The following is a 13389-nucleotide window of genomic DNA, read 5'->3' on the forward strand; positions in this document are numbered from 1 at the left end:
CAGGGCGGTGGAGTGTGCCTCTGTGAATTACGGGGCCCTGACGTTCCCAGGGGTCAGTCTCCCAGAGAGACTGGCTACTCTGTAGTTCTGGGATAGCTCAGGCCTCAGGGGTGCTTCCCATGTTCCAAAACCTTTGAGGTCACAGTCAGTGCTGACTAGAACCCTGGTTGCAGCACCTCACCGACCCCATCTTTGCCCTCCACCCCTTTCAGCTGATCTCCTGTTGGAGCCATACAACAAATACCGCTTCCTGTCCAATGGGCATGTCACCATCCCTGGGCAGCAGGACAAGGACATGTTCCAGGAGACCATGGAGGCCATGAGGATTATGGGCATCCCAGAAGAAGAACAAATGGGTACAGAGCTGGCCCTTCTGGGGTGAGGGAGGGGAGGTGGGAGACTGGTCATTGCGCCATTGGAGGCGTTGGGGCAGCTGATCAGCCTGGGGAGAGCTTCCTGTTGGCTCTGACTCAGAGTCCTCTAGAGGCCAGGAGGAAATGGTACCTCAGATCAGAGTTCCAGGGTTATTTGCTCCCAGCGATAACACGGGGAGTAAGGTCAGGTGCTTCACTGCTCAGGGCCTGGGCCTCCTGCTCCAGGGCTTGCCATTTGCTGAAAGAGGAACATCTCTGCTTCATCTCAGTGGAGGATTGAAAGGGGCCAGGGCTGGGATCTTTGCATTGGTCAAGTGTGGAACATGCCTGTGTCTTCCTGTTTCCCCAGAAAGAGGGTAAAGAGGCCTCTTGGCTTCATTTTTTAAAAGACTGGGGGAGAAAGGGAATACACCCTGTTCTTAACGTGAGGGTTGGAGCCACCTTGGCTGAGCCACAGATAGTACGTAAATGGTGGGCACAGTTTTTGTCTGATAAAACTTCATTTGCAAAAATAACCAGTGGGCCCTTTAGGTCAGAGGCATGTTCTTGGTCCAGATTTAGAAGTTTTGGGAGTTTTAACAGAGCTCGGGTCTAAGCATAGGGCTGCCCAAGGCTCTGGTAGTGAGCTTTCTGGGGTGGCTGGGCCCTCCACATGTCCAAGGGCCCCTGGGGGAGTGATTGCCCTCACCCAGGGGCTTACTCAAATCCCTACCTTTAATTGCCCCCCGAAGGCTTGTTGCGAGTCATCTCAGGGGTTCTCCAGCTCGGCAACATCGTCTTCAAGAAGGAACGTAACACCGACCAGGCGTCCATGCCCGACAACACAGGTAACGCCTGTGGTCCCATCACCTGGAACAGGCCCGGGGTCTGGGCTTGGATTCACTCAGGAGAAGTCTTGTAGGAAGTCCAGTCAGTTCTTTCTTCTTCATTTTATGTGTATTTATGGCTGGCTATGCTCTGTAATTTTTTTTTTTTTTAGTAAAACATACAGGAACGTGACTCTGGTGCTGCATCAGGGAGTAAGCATCAGGACAAATTAGAAAAGCCCTTGATTGTGTGGACCAGGGTTTCCCTCTCTCTCTGGAGGCCAAACCAGTTGTCCCAGTTAGTGAAACAGTGATTCCTGCTGTTGCTGCATCTTCGTGCGTGCCTTACCCATGAACACGTTAGGACCACGAAACACTGCCATCGCCACACCTGCTCCTCGGCCACTGCCGCTCCCTTGAGTCACTGCAGGGAACTCCATTTGAGCCATCAGCCATAGTAATGCATGCGTGTTTGAACCATAAAAGCTATTTCCGTGGGATGTGTGCTGTTGCGCCTCCTAGCACTGCGGGTGGGGTGGCAGGGCTGCTCCTCTCATCCTGTTTGCGGGTAGGGCCCACTTCCACACTCACCCTGTGGCCAAGGATGGGCAGAGGAAGCAGCCCGGGCCCCCAGCGAGGACACATGCCTCCCTGCCCTGGTGAGGATAGTGGCTGCTGCTGTGCCATGGCCATGGGGTCTGAGCGGGGAGCTGGGCACTCTGCACCCGGCTGAGGAAGGGCCTGGAGCCAGTTGTCCTAGTAGTGACCTCTCGGTTACCACCTCTCAGCTAAGCAGAGGGACTCATTCTCTCTCTCTCTCTCTCTCTCTTTTTTTGAGATTTTATTTATTCATGAGAGAGACAGAGAGAGAGGCAGAGACACAGGCAGAGGGAGAAGCAGGCTCCCTGCAGGGATCCCCATGCAGGACTCAATCCCAGGAACCCAGGATCATGACCTGAGAAAAAGACAGACACTCAACCACTAAGCCACCCAGGTGCCCATCTCTTGGGTTTAATTAAAACTTCTCATCCCTCCCTTTCTTACTCTTTGAAAAATCGCAGCTGCCCAGAAAGTGTCCCACCTGCTGGGGATCAACGTGACGGATTTCACCCGAGGCATCCTCACGCCGCGCATCAAGGTGGGACGGGACTACGTCCAGAAGGCGCAGACAAAGGAACAGGTAGGCTCTCTGGCCGGGGAGTCGGGCTGCCTCCTTTACAGGGTCGCTGGCCACAGCAGCCGGTTTTGGGCCCACTCTGGGCCGCTGCAGTGATAGGCACCTGGCCGGGGGCCCTCTTCCAGTCCCCACAGCAGCTCGGGGAGCAGGGTGGCATTTACCTGCAGCAGGAACACGAGGAAACTGGCCCTGGGAGTCAGGATGCTACCTGAGACTGCAGGCTAGGGAAGGGCCACATGTATGTGGTGTCCCGTTGCATGGAGTCGACGTCAAGACTGGCTGGTCGGCGACTGTGGGGCACGTCCTGTGCTGGTACAGGGTGAAGCGAGAACTTGCTGCTTGTCTTAGCACAGCTCATTCTGGGGCCAGGACGGCGGCATCCCTACCCTCGGGCCTGTGCCAAGCAGCTGCCTCTCCGCCGCCTGCTGTCTTGTTGTGTGTGGTGAAATCAGCATCCTGCCTCAGCTGCACCCTCACCAGGGACCCTGACTCCCCCAGGAGCTGGGTCCCCTCTCCTCGCCAGGCCCCTCTGTTGCCACTGGTGGTGGGTGTTTTTAAGGTGCTAATCCCACCTCTCAAATATACTTCAAAGTTCATCTTGATTAGTCCCTTTTCCTAAGGGTGCTGTCCACAGTGCCCCATGCTGGTGGCTGGTGGCCCACAGGCAATGCTGTCCCACCACAGCCAGGGACACTTTTTTGTTTTTTTTTTTAAAGATTTTATTTATTTATTCATGAGAGAGAGAGAGGCAGAGACACAGGCAGAGGGAGAAGCAGGCTCTATGCAGGGAGCCCGATGTGGGACTCAATCCTGGGACTCCGGGATCACTCCCCAAGCCGAAGGCAGACACGCTCAACCACTGAGCCACCCAGGTGTCCCAGGGACACTGTTTTCTAAAGACAGTGCATGTAGTTATTATCAACTCTTCAGTTCTCTAATAATTAAAGAACTTTTATCTTTCTGTTACGAAACTTCTACATGAACACTTCAAGGTTCAGAAAATACAAAAAGAAGCTAGAAAAAGGGAAAAAAATTTGTCACAGTCCTAGCCAGTGACCGTTGTGGGATATTTATTTCCTACAAGGTTCTTTGGGATCCCTGGGTGGCACAGCAGTTTGGCGCCTACAAGGTTCTTTACTTACTTTTTTTTTTTTTTTTTACATTTTTGTTTTACTTATTTATTTATTTTTAAGTAGACTCCATGCCCAACGTGGAGCCCAATGTGGGGCTTGAACTCACAACCAAGATCAAGACCTGAGCTGAGATCAAGCATCAGACTCTCAACCGACTGAGCCACCCTCGCACCCTGAGGCTTTTTTTTCCTAAAATTTAGTTGTTGCCCTGGCTTTTTCTAAAATCATGGAACTATTCCAACATTGGCAAAATAGAAATGAGCCCCACGTGCCTGTTGCACAGGCAGCTTCAAGAGTTAACTGACTCCTGGCAGGTCTTGGCTCATCATTAATCTTAGTCCCCCACCTCCCACACCTGTTATTTGAAGGAAACCTCGTATGTTTCATCATTTCTTCTGTAGTTTACCACAGTATGTCTCTTTATCTTAAAAATTTTTTTGTATCTAAGTACTTAATGCTATGCCTATATTGTTGGGCATAGAAGTTGTTTAAATTTTAGGTCATTATAAATGACACTGCAGTGAATATACTTGTGTTCGAAGCGTTTTTACCCTGTCCTTAGAGCTGTCTCTGGGGGAAGGTCCCCCCACAGGGGGGGTTACTGGAGCAAAGGGTTACAAAGTTTATTTTATTTTATTTTATTTTATTTTATTTTATTTTATTTTATTTATTTATTTATTTATTTATTTATTTATTTATTTATTTATTTATTTATTTATTTTGGGTTACAAAGTTTAAAAGCACCTGCATCTGACATTCTGTTCTCCTGGGTGTGTTCCCTGTCTCCCCCCACCCCAGGCTGACTTTGCCATCGAGGCCTTGGCCAAGGCCACCTATGAGCGAATGTTCCGCTGGCTGGTGCTGCGCATTAACAAGGCTCTGGACAAGACCAAGAGGCAGGGTGCCTCTTTCATCGGGATCCTGGACATCGCTGGCTTCGAGATCTTTGATGTGAGCTCCTCTCCTAGCTCTTGGGGCTAGGAATCTTCTTTCCTGTGGCCCCATGGCAATCTCAGTGGGCCACCTCCTCCCTCATGTGGAGACAGGACACCTCACTTGGGCATATTTTAAGCTCAAGGCCCCTCTGGGGCTTCATGCCCATTCCCAACCAGCAGTGCTAGAAACAATGGGACCTTTTACTGGGTGTCCTGGGAGGGGAGCCTTCCTGGGCAGGTGCTTTCTGAGATTTACTCTTCCAGCGACTATTTATTGAGCGTTGGGACAAGACACTGTCTCTGCCCATGAAGACCCAAGGCCTGGGAAAAATGATAGTTGCAGGAGATCTGAGGTTCTTAACCTGGGGTCTGTGGCAGGTTTTAGAGAGATCATGAACTCGGTGGGGGTGAAAATGACCTCTTATTTTTCACTAACATCTCATTGATGTGGCACATTTATTTTCAGCTGTGAGTTGAGCAAAATATACAAACTGCAGTTGCCCCAGGAGTGCTTGGGGTCTGTCTCTAGTGGAAATCAGATGCTTTTCATGCATAGCAGTTGTAGAGATGTTCTGATGTCATTTACACTCATCTGCCTCAAACTTCTGGAAGTTACAAGGCCCACAGCTCGTGCTTTTTAATAAGGAAGCATGATCTATTCGTATGGCACAGTAATTTGATGATTATATTTTAGCATCCTTTCCTTTGTCATCAATCTAGTTTATTCATTTTCAAACTTTCTTCTGAGAGAGGCTTTCCCAAGCAGCTAGAAAGGTCCTTGGGCCCCAGAAAGCAGGAGCCCCTGCTCTGGGTTTGGTAAGGGAAGGTGCCTGCCCACTGGGGCTCCCCAGGGCCAGCACCGAGCTGCCCGAGGAGGGCCACGGCGTCGTGGCAGGAGAGTGGGCCCCTCTCTGACAGTCCTCTCTCCCTGCAGCTGAACTCCTTCGAGCAGCTCTGCATCAACTACACCAACGAGAAGCTGCAGCAGCTCTTCAACCACACCATGTTCATCCTGGAGCAGGAGGAGTACCAGCGTGAGGGCATCGAGTGGAACTTCATCGACTTTGGCCTTGACCTGCAGCCCTGCATCGACCTCATCGAGAAGCCAGTAAGAGCCAGACCTGTCAGACCTGGCTTGTCACTCGTCCCCTCGGGACACTGAGTGTCGGGGGGGGCACCGATGGGGGGCTGTGTCTGGGCCCCCTCCCTGTGGGTGCCACCTGCAGGAATAAGCCCGTGGGCTCAGATCTGGTGCCTGAGGGCCTCACCCAGCTGCTGGCCAGGTGAGGCTGTGGCTGATGCCCAAGGATCCCGTCTTCAGTCTCAAGACCACCCAGTGTTTACCTGACGGGTGGGCTCAACAGGCCTTTCTTTGTCTTAAACAGGCATGCGTCTGTGTCATAGCATCCTATCCCAGGTGCTTTTGCAGCGTGGCATTGTGCAGAGCCAGGGTGTACAAGTGCTGAGGCGTGCGTGGTCTGTTCCCCTTAGGACTAACTCGGTGCCAGAGCTGCCGTCCCCCAGCATTGGCTGTTGGTGGGTGGCGGTAGCCAAGGAGCCTTCTCCTTTGCCTTCACTTCATAGCGAAAGGTCTTGCCAGATGTGGTTGGGGTCATCTTGTGTTTTAGGTTGGACAGGGTGTGCCCTTTCTTTTTCTAGGTTATCTCTCTCTCTCTCTCTTTTAAAGATTTTATTTATTCATGAGAGAGAGAGGCAGATACATAAGAAGAGGGAGAAGCAGGTTCCCTCTGGGGAGACCAGTGTGGGACTTGATCCCAGGACCCTGGGATCACACCCTGAGCCAAAGGCACTCAACCACTAAGCCACCCAGGTGCCCCTGGGTTATCTCTTGATTGAGTTAAAGCACTGAACTCACATCTTCCCAGAGTCCTGAGCTGCTGAAAATGGGTACAACCAGAATTATACCAAAATGCCAATTAGTTGGAAGATCTAGGAAGAAGTTTGGGCACTTGGAAGTGTTAGTTAAGGCAGGGGGCAGGGGTTGAAATGACTGGTGATCCTAACATTAAGCAATTTACTTCTATGGTGAGCTTCTCTTAAATCAGTTGAGTTTTCCTTTTTTTTTTCCCCTCTAAGATTTTTTTTTTTTAATTTTTTTTTTTTTAATTTATTTATGATAGTCACAGAGAGAGAGAGAGAGAGAGAGAGAGAGAGAGGCAGAGACATAGGCAGAGGGAGAAGCAGGCTCCATGCACTGAGAGCCCGACATGGGATTCGATCCCGGGTCTCCAAGATCGCGCCCTGGGCCAAAGGCAGGCGCCAAACCGCTGCGCCACCCAGGGATCCCTCCCTCTAAGATTTTATTTATTTATTCATGAGACACACAGAAGGAGGCAGAGACACAGGCAGAGGGAGAAGCAGGTTCCCTGCCCGATGTGGGACTCAATCCCAGGACCCCGGGAACATGCCCTGAGCTCAATCACTGAGCCACCCAGGTGCCCCCTCAGTTAAGTTTTCCAATGAATAAGATCCCATCTGGCTCAGAGTCTTCTTGGCTAGGCCCCACAGCATTTTAATTGGCTTTCTTATCAATTCAGTGTGCTTCTGGGGCTGTGGGGGCTTCCTTGGAGGACTTGACTGAAGTGTCACATTTCACCACATAGTGGGACAGACACAGCATGTGGGGCAGTGTCTCAGTGGCTCCAGGGACAGAGGTGCCTGTTGAGGACAGCCCCTGGGCATGGGGGCCGTGGCCCACATCTGTCAGACCTCCCAGGGGATTTCCAGTGCAACAAAGCTGGAGAAATTTGGTGATGGATCATCTGGTTAAGGTGTGTCAGCCACAGCTGAGACCCCAGAAGTTTCTTTTTAAACTAGAACTACCTTTTATTTTTAAGTAGGCTCTATGCCCAATGTGGGGCTCGAACTCATGACCCTGAAGTCAAAGTTGTGTGCCCCACCAGCTGAGCTGGCCAGACCCCCCAGACTAGAATTCTTGAGTTCTGCTAATGCTTTTTTTACCAGCTGCCTTTGGTGACAAGTGCCACCTACCGTTTGCTGAGGTTCTGGGGATTCTGAATATTAACCTCTGGCTTCTTGTGAGGGTAGGTGTGGGGTGGGTTCCCCAGGTCGTGCTCACCTGTGTGATGCTGTGTTTTTCCCAGGCAGGGCCCCCTGGCATCCTGGCCTTGCTGGATGAGGAATGCTGGTTCCCCAAAGCCACTGACAAGAGCTTCGTGGAGAAGGTGGTGCAGGAGCAGGGCACCCACCCCAAGTTCCAGAAGCCCAAGCAGCTGAAGGACAAAGCCGATTTCTGCATCATCCACTATGCAGGCAAGGTGAGGCAAGCACGTGGGCGGGAAGGCGCCGGCTGGCCCTTCCGGGGGGGTGGGGGGGGAGCAGAGATGATGCTGTCTAGGCCTAGGAACTGGGCAGCCCGAGGGGGGCGGCTGGCAAGGACAGTGCTTATCTCTTGATGCCTCCAGTGGTGTGCCTGGTGGCAGGAATTTGCATTCATGTGGCTCTCACACCTGCGAGAGCACTGTCCTGTGCACCATTGTACTTAGGGCTTGCAGCAGTCCTGTAAGGTACTCAGACTGCTAGTCAGGTGTCCCATCATTAGTGGCATTTTCCGGGTGTGGAAGTGACATTTGTGCTAAGGCAGACACTGGAGTTTGAACTAGAACCCTGCCACTCATAAGTGGCGTGACTTTGGACCAGTTAATCTCTCTGAGCCTTGATCACCTCATCTGGAAAATAAGTAACCGCCGCTGGGCAGTGTTAGGTGTCCTAAATAAGCTTGTGAAGCCCAGTGCTCGGCACAGGTCAGCAGTCTAGGGCAAGGCTGCTTAGCCTCTGCGCTCCTCACACCATGGGCTATACCATCTGCAGTGTCCCCGGACTGTCATGTGCATTGTTCAGCAGCACTCATGGCTTCTACCCACCAGAGGTCAGTAGCACTCTCCCTAGATGAGACAAAAAGGTCCCTAGGCATCGCTAAACACGAGGCGGGCACCGTCACCCTGGTTGAGAGCCACCACTCTGGGTGACAGCTTTGTTCATGGCCAAGTTTGACCAGCCACAAAATGGCAAAATCGCTCTCCTTGCTAACCGAAGAGGGGTATCCCGAGTCCATAAAGGTCTGTACTGGGAATCAAGCTGGTTGCAGCAAGTTCTGTGTTCCTTGCTCAAAGCTCCTGACACTCGCGGCCAGAACGTGTGATGAATCAGGCGAGGCGAACTGTGAGCTTTCACAGCTGCTGCCGAGCCACACCTGGTCCCCACCTGCTGCTCTTGTGGCCCCGCACTGCCCGGCCTCTTCTATGTAGCTTGTCTGGTTCCTATGGCTGCTGAAGCACACAACTCTTGACTTTAAAAATACCCATTAAAATAAAATAAATAAAATAAATTAAAATAAAATAAGATAAGATAAGATAAAATAAAAACCATTAAAAACACAAAAAAATCCGAACAACCTTGTTTCTATAGTTACCTAATATAATGTCCCTGAGCCTGCATTTCCACATCTGTCTCTGTTAGAAATGCATGTACAGAGCCACTCACAGGGCTTTTATTGCAGTATTATTTATAATGCAAAAAAGATGGGCACACCTGAAAACCCATTGGGGGCGAGCCCAAACGAAACTGGCCTTGTGTGTGCACGCTTGGGCTGCAGGGCAGCAGCTAAAAGGACAAGCATGCTGGCTATGGCCAGGTTGCCAAGGCGCTGTCTCTGGGCCTTTGTTCACCTCCCAGGAGGTAACAAGAAGCCAGCATCACACAACCCATCATCCACAGCAGTGCACATGTGCGAGAGCCTCCAAAAGGGGCTGTAGAGGAGCATCGGCCCCAAAACAGTGATCAGCTCTGCACTGAGGGAGGCTGAGGCAGTTCTGCAGTAAAAGTGCAATGGATTAGTTATTAAGAATGTATTTCAGAAAAGATAAGAATACAAGCTCAGGGGAAACTCACACATCCTGAAAAGATAAAACAAAAATCCATTTCCTGTTACTAAAAAGAAATACTATAAGATTTTGGTTATGTCCTGCCAGGATTTTTTTTTTTTATATTACCTTAAAAATATTAAAAACCAGCTATTCTATCAAAGGTTGCAACATAACACTTCTCAGCCAATCCCCCATTGCTGGCTATCTGTGTCATGTCTAGTTTTATTTGCTGTTCCACATCCCACTGCGGGGAATGTCCTGTTGACGACCAACCGCCCTTGCTACTCACTTCTTTGTTGAGGAAGAAAATACCAGGTCAAGGGGTGTCCGTGTTTTTAAACCCTGCCACCCATGGGGGCCAGCTGTTTTCCGGAGCACTTGGGTGAGAGCTTGTGTCTCCAGGGCAACCTGTGACTTGGGCCCCCAACCCTTGCAGGTGGACTACAAAGCCGACGAGTGGCTGATGAAGAACATGGACCCCCTGAACGACAACATCGCCACGCTTCTGCACCAGTCATCAGACAAGTTCGTCTCGGAGCTGTGGAAGGATGGTACGTGCCCCCTGGCCGCGGCGGGCCTCTTCCCGCCCTGGACGAGGGCTGGGCCTCCAGCCTCCACCTCCGGGAACGGCCCGGCAGCCCAGAGCCTCGTGGTGCAGGTGGCCTGCCCCTCCTCGGCAGGCTGCTGCTCGGGAGTTCTTCTTCCTTGCTTCTGTTGGTTCCTCCTTTCCCTCTGCCTGGTTTTGCTTTGACCTCTCTGTTGCAGAGATGCAGAGCACTCAGAGAGCCTATTTCTATCAACGCTTTCCCATTCTCCACCTAGAACCAGGTGACTGGCCCCCCGGAGTGCTGTCCCTTGTGTGTGATGCATCCAGGGCTGTGTGAGGCACGCTTCTGTGGAGTCTTCTTACCTGTTGGCTCTTCCTGCCCAACTGCCCCTTTCCTTGGTCTGCCTCTGGCCTGTGGGCAGGCTGTCGACCTCGATCTGTATAGAGATCTGAGAGAGGGGGAAAACCCCCACAAAGCCCAGTGTACACATTCATATCCTCCTCAGAGCTCCACCCCGGGGAGGCAGCACTGTTTTGCTGCTTGAATGGCTGTGGGTGTCTCAGCATGAGGTTTAGGTGTCGTGCGCCCTGCTGTGTGTATTTGCACCCAAAAGCTAAAACTAAAATAGCATCTGCTTTTGTTTGGCGCTGCCAGCAAGGGCCTATTCCTTCTAGGCTGGGCCTCTGGGGGGCAGGACATGCTCACATGAAACGGCCAGTTATCATGGGGCACATTCGACCTTCTCTGGGCAACCTGAGTGGCCTTTGCCAGCCACCCACTCTTAGGACACCTTCAGTAGCCAGTGAAATGTGCCCCGGGTGCGTGAGGTCAAAAGTGCCTCCCATTTTTATTGACCGGTTCAGCAGGTCTATCCTCACTCCCGGCTTCTGTCCTGAGCACCTGTTCTTTTTGCTGTCTTCAGACAAATCCTAGAGGTCTGGTCACAAAGGAATAGGAAACTTTGTGACTTTGTCACAGAATTCTTAGCTTTTACATCCAGTAGTGGAAGGCTTTAGATTGAATATTGGCTTTTGCTTAAAACTGACTTCAAATCACCAGCCACTTTGGTTGGGTTTGCTTGTTACTTTGCTTTCACCCCTGAGGAAAGGGTTCCTCATTGCTCTGGGCAGGTGCCATGGCGCAAGGGCTATGTCCTCGGAGGGTGTTTGAGATGATAAAGACCCATGCGCTAGGAGCCCAAGCAAGACACAAGAGCAGGAAGGGGGGGTGTACAGACTTCAGAATATTCATTGTGACAAGTGCTGGTTCTTGGGGCCTCTGTTCTGATGCCATGTGCTGCTCTAAGTCCCTGATTTAGGGGCTCTGCACAGGCAGGCTTCCAAATGGTAAGGGAATCATCCAGAGTCCTAATAGACAATGGTAGGTAGCTGTACAGCTCTTACTTTCTAACTCCTACTGCTCTTAGGTAAAGGTCAGTGGGAATTCAGGATATTGATTTTTTTTTTTTTTTTTTTAAATGGGACTAGGAAACTACTACAGGATTTTGTAGATCAGATTTTAACACCTCCTTAGAGCCAGCCTAGTGGAATAGCCCCCTTGCTATTCTGAAATAGTGTTGCCACTTTAGTACATCTGTTTGGCAGTAAGAGCTTGAGTAGGGCTGAAGATGTGCAATATGAACTCCCCGCGCACCCTCCCACCCCACTGTGGCTTTCCAGGCTCTCCAAACCCTTTCCTGCCTCCTGTTCACAAAGACAAGTTTGCTGAGTGTTTGGAGTTGATCCTAGCCATCTGTGTAGATTCCAAGTAGAAATGGTTTTGCTGTCCTGTGGTCTCTCCTCCTCTTGTCTGGGTGTCTGTTTCTTTCCTGTCCCTCCACCCCCCTCCAGGCCCACTGGGCATTCATGTGCTTTTCGGGTGGTCTTTGCAGTGGACCGCATCATCGGCCTGGACCAGGTGGCTGGCATGTCTGAGACGGCGCTGCCCGGGGCCTTTAAAACGCGGAAGGGCATGTTCCGGACCGTGGGCCAGCTCTACAAGGAACAGCTGGCCAAGCTGATGGCCACGCTGAGGAACACCAACCCCAACTTTGTCCGCTGCATCATCCCCAACCACGAGAAGAAGGTGCGGGTGCTGGGCCCCTGTCTGTCTCCCTGAGCAGAAGTGATTGATTCCTCCCCACCGCCCCCCCCCCCCCCCCGACACGTGAGCCTCGGGGGAGACCCTCTGCGGGTCAGCACAAGGCACTCTTAGCAGATAGGCTGCAGTGGTAGCCTGTCTTCCGGCTGGGGTGCACTACCTGACTGGAGCCTTTCCCGGTCCACAGTCAGGAAACTTGGCTGTCCAAACCTGTGGGCTGCAGTGACCCCCCTCCTGGGGGCTTTTACCTGCTGAGTCCGCAGGGGCCTGCCCCACCCTTCTCCGTCAATCCTAGGCACAGATTTAAGACCACATGTGTGTATTTTTGTCTCCAGGCTGGCAAACTGGATCCGCATTTGGTGCTGGACCAGCTGCGCTGCAACGGGGTCCTCGAGGGCATCCGGATCTGCCGCCAGGGCTTCCCCAACAGGGTGGTCTTCCAGGAGTTCCGGCAGAGGTGAGCGGGGCCTGTAGCCTGCCTCATCCGGTGCAGGGCACTTGCTTGAGGGAGCAGTTTCCTCATCCCTATGGAGCTGAGGTCCGGCTGGCTCCTCCCATCCCTGCTGTCTGCCACCCTCTGTATGAGAAAGGATCTCCCCATTTTATTACCGAAGCAGAAATTACCTAGCTGGCTGTCATGCCTAGCAACCAGGGGGCCTAGCCCTGTTTGCTACTGTTAGAGGATCTTGGAAGAGGCATTAAAGAGGAATCAGCCAGAAAGTGGGGTGCCAGAGGAGCTTCATAGAAATGCAGATCTCAGGGCACTGTGGCTCCTGGCCATGTATGCAGAGAGGGGCATGGGTGACACGGTCCCATTCATGTAATAACCACGCTTAGTGCCAGTTGCTGGCGCCATGCAGCCCTCTGACTCTGTGACCATCCCACCTGTTAGCAGTCTCTGCAGCACCTGGGGGGAATGGGGAGTGTGGCCATCCCGGGCCATGAGCAGTCGGTGAGGCCAACCTAAAGCTCACCCCTGAGTGACCCAAATGGTCCAATGTGACTCACAAGGTCCGAGTGACCCAAATGGTCCAGTGTGATCCAAACGGTCCAATGTGAGTTTCCATTCACTTTCTGGAAAACAACGCAGCCTTTCTGGGTCATTCAGTCTAAGGAAAGAGCAGGGTGGGATTTACCGAACATTTTCCTTCCTTGGGAGACTTTGGGAGGAGGATCCTACATGGGCTGTCCTGGAGGGACAGTTCTCTCTCCTGTGTGTCCCAGGCCACTTGGAATACAAGCAAGGGGTAGACTGACCAGGCTTTTCTCCTTTTTTTTTTTTCCCTCAGATATGAGATCTTGACACCAAATTCCATTCCTAAGGGCTTCATGGATGGGAAGCAGGCGTGCGTGCTCATGGTGAGTAGAGCTGCTGCCTCTGCCTCCCTCTAGGGGTAGACCTTTGGCAG

At 51.9% G+C, this 13389-nt stretch overlaps 1 protein-coding gene across 1 annotated transcript in view; it reads left to right on the forward strand.

The window, feature by feature from the left end:
* Nucleotides 1-13389, forward strand: part of MYH9 (myosin heavy chain 9) — a 91520-nt gene that overhangs the window by 57353 nt on the left and 20778 nt on the right. Inside the window, exons 9-18 of the mRNA XM_077914658.1 lie at nucleotides 213-356; nucleotides 1106-1201; nucleotides 2242-2360; nucleotides 4289-4441; nucleotides 5360-5533; nucleotides 7551-7724; nucleotides 9769-9883; nucleotides 11772-11965; nucleotides 12316-12437; nucleotides 13270-13339. Coding sequence (XP_077770784.1) covers nucleotides 213-356; nucleotides 1106-1201; nucleotides 2242-2360; nucleotides 4289-4441; nucleotides 5360-5533; nucleotides 7551-7724; nucleotides 9769-9883; nucleotides 11772-11965; nucleotides 12316-12437; nucleotides 13270-13339 — 1361 coding nt within the window. The remainder of the gene's footprint in view (nucleotides 1-212; nucleotides 357-1105; nucleotides 1202-2241; nucleotides 2361-4288; nucleotides 4442-5359; nucleotides 5534-7550; nucleotides 7725-9768; nucleotides 9884-11771; nucleotides 11966-12315; nucleotides 12438-13269; nucleotides 13340-13389) is intronic.

The sequence above is a fragment of the Canis aureus genome, chromosome 11 (assembly GCF_053574225.1).
Source record: "Canis aureus isolate CA01 chromosome 11, VMU_Caureus_v.1.0, whole genome shotgun sequence".
In the NCBI taxonomy this organism is placed as follows: domain Eukaryota; kingdom Metazoa; phylum Chordata; class Mammalia; order Carnivora; family Canidae; genus Canis; species Canis aureus.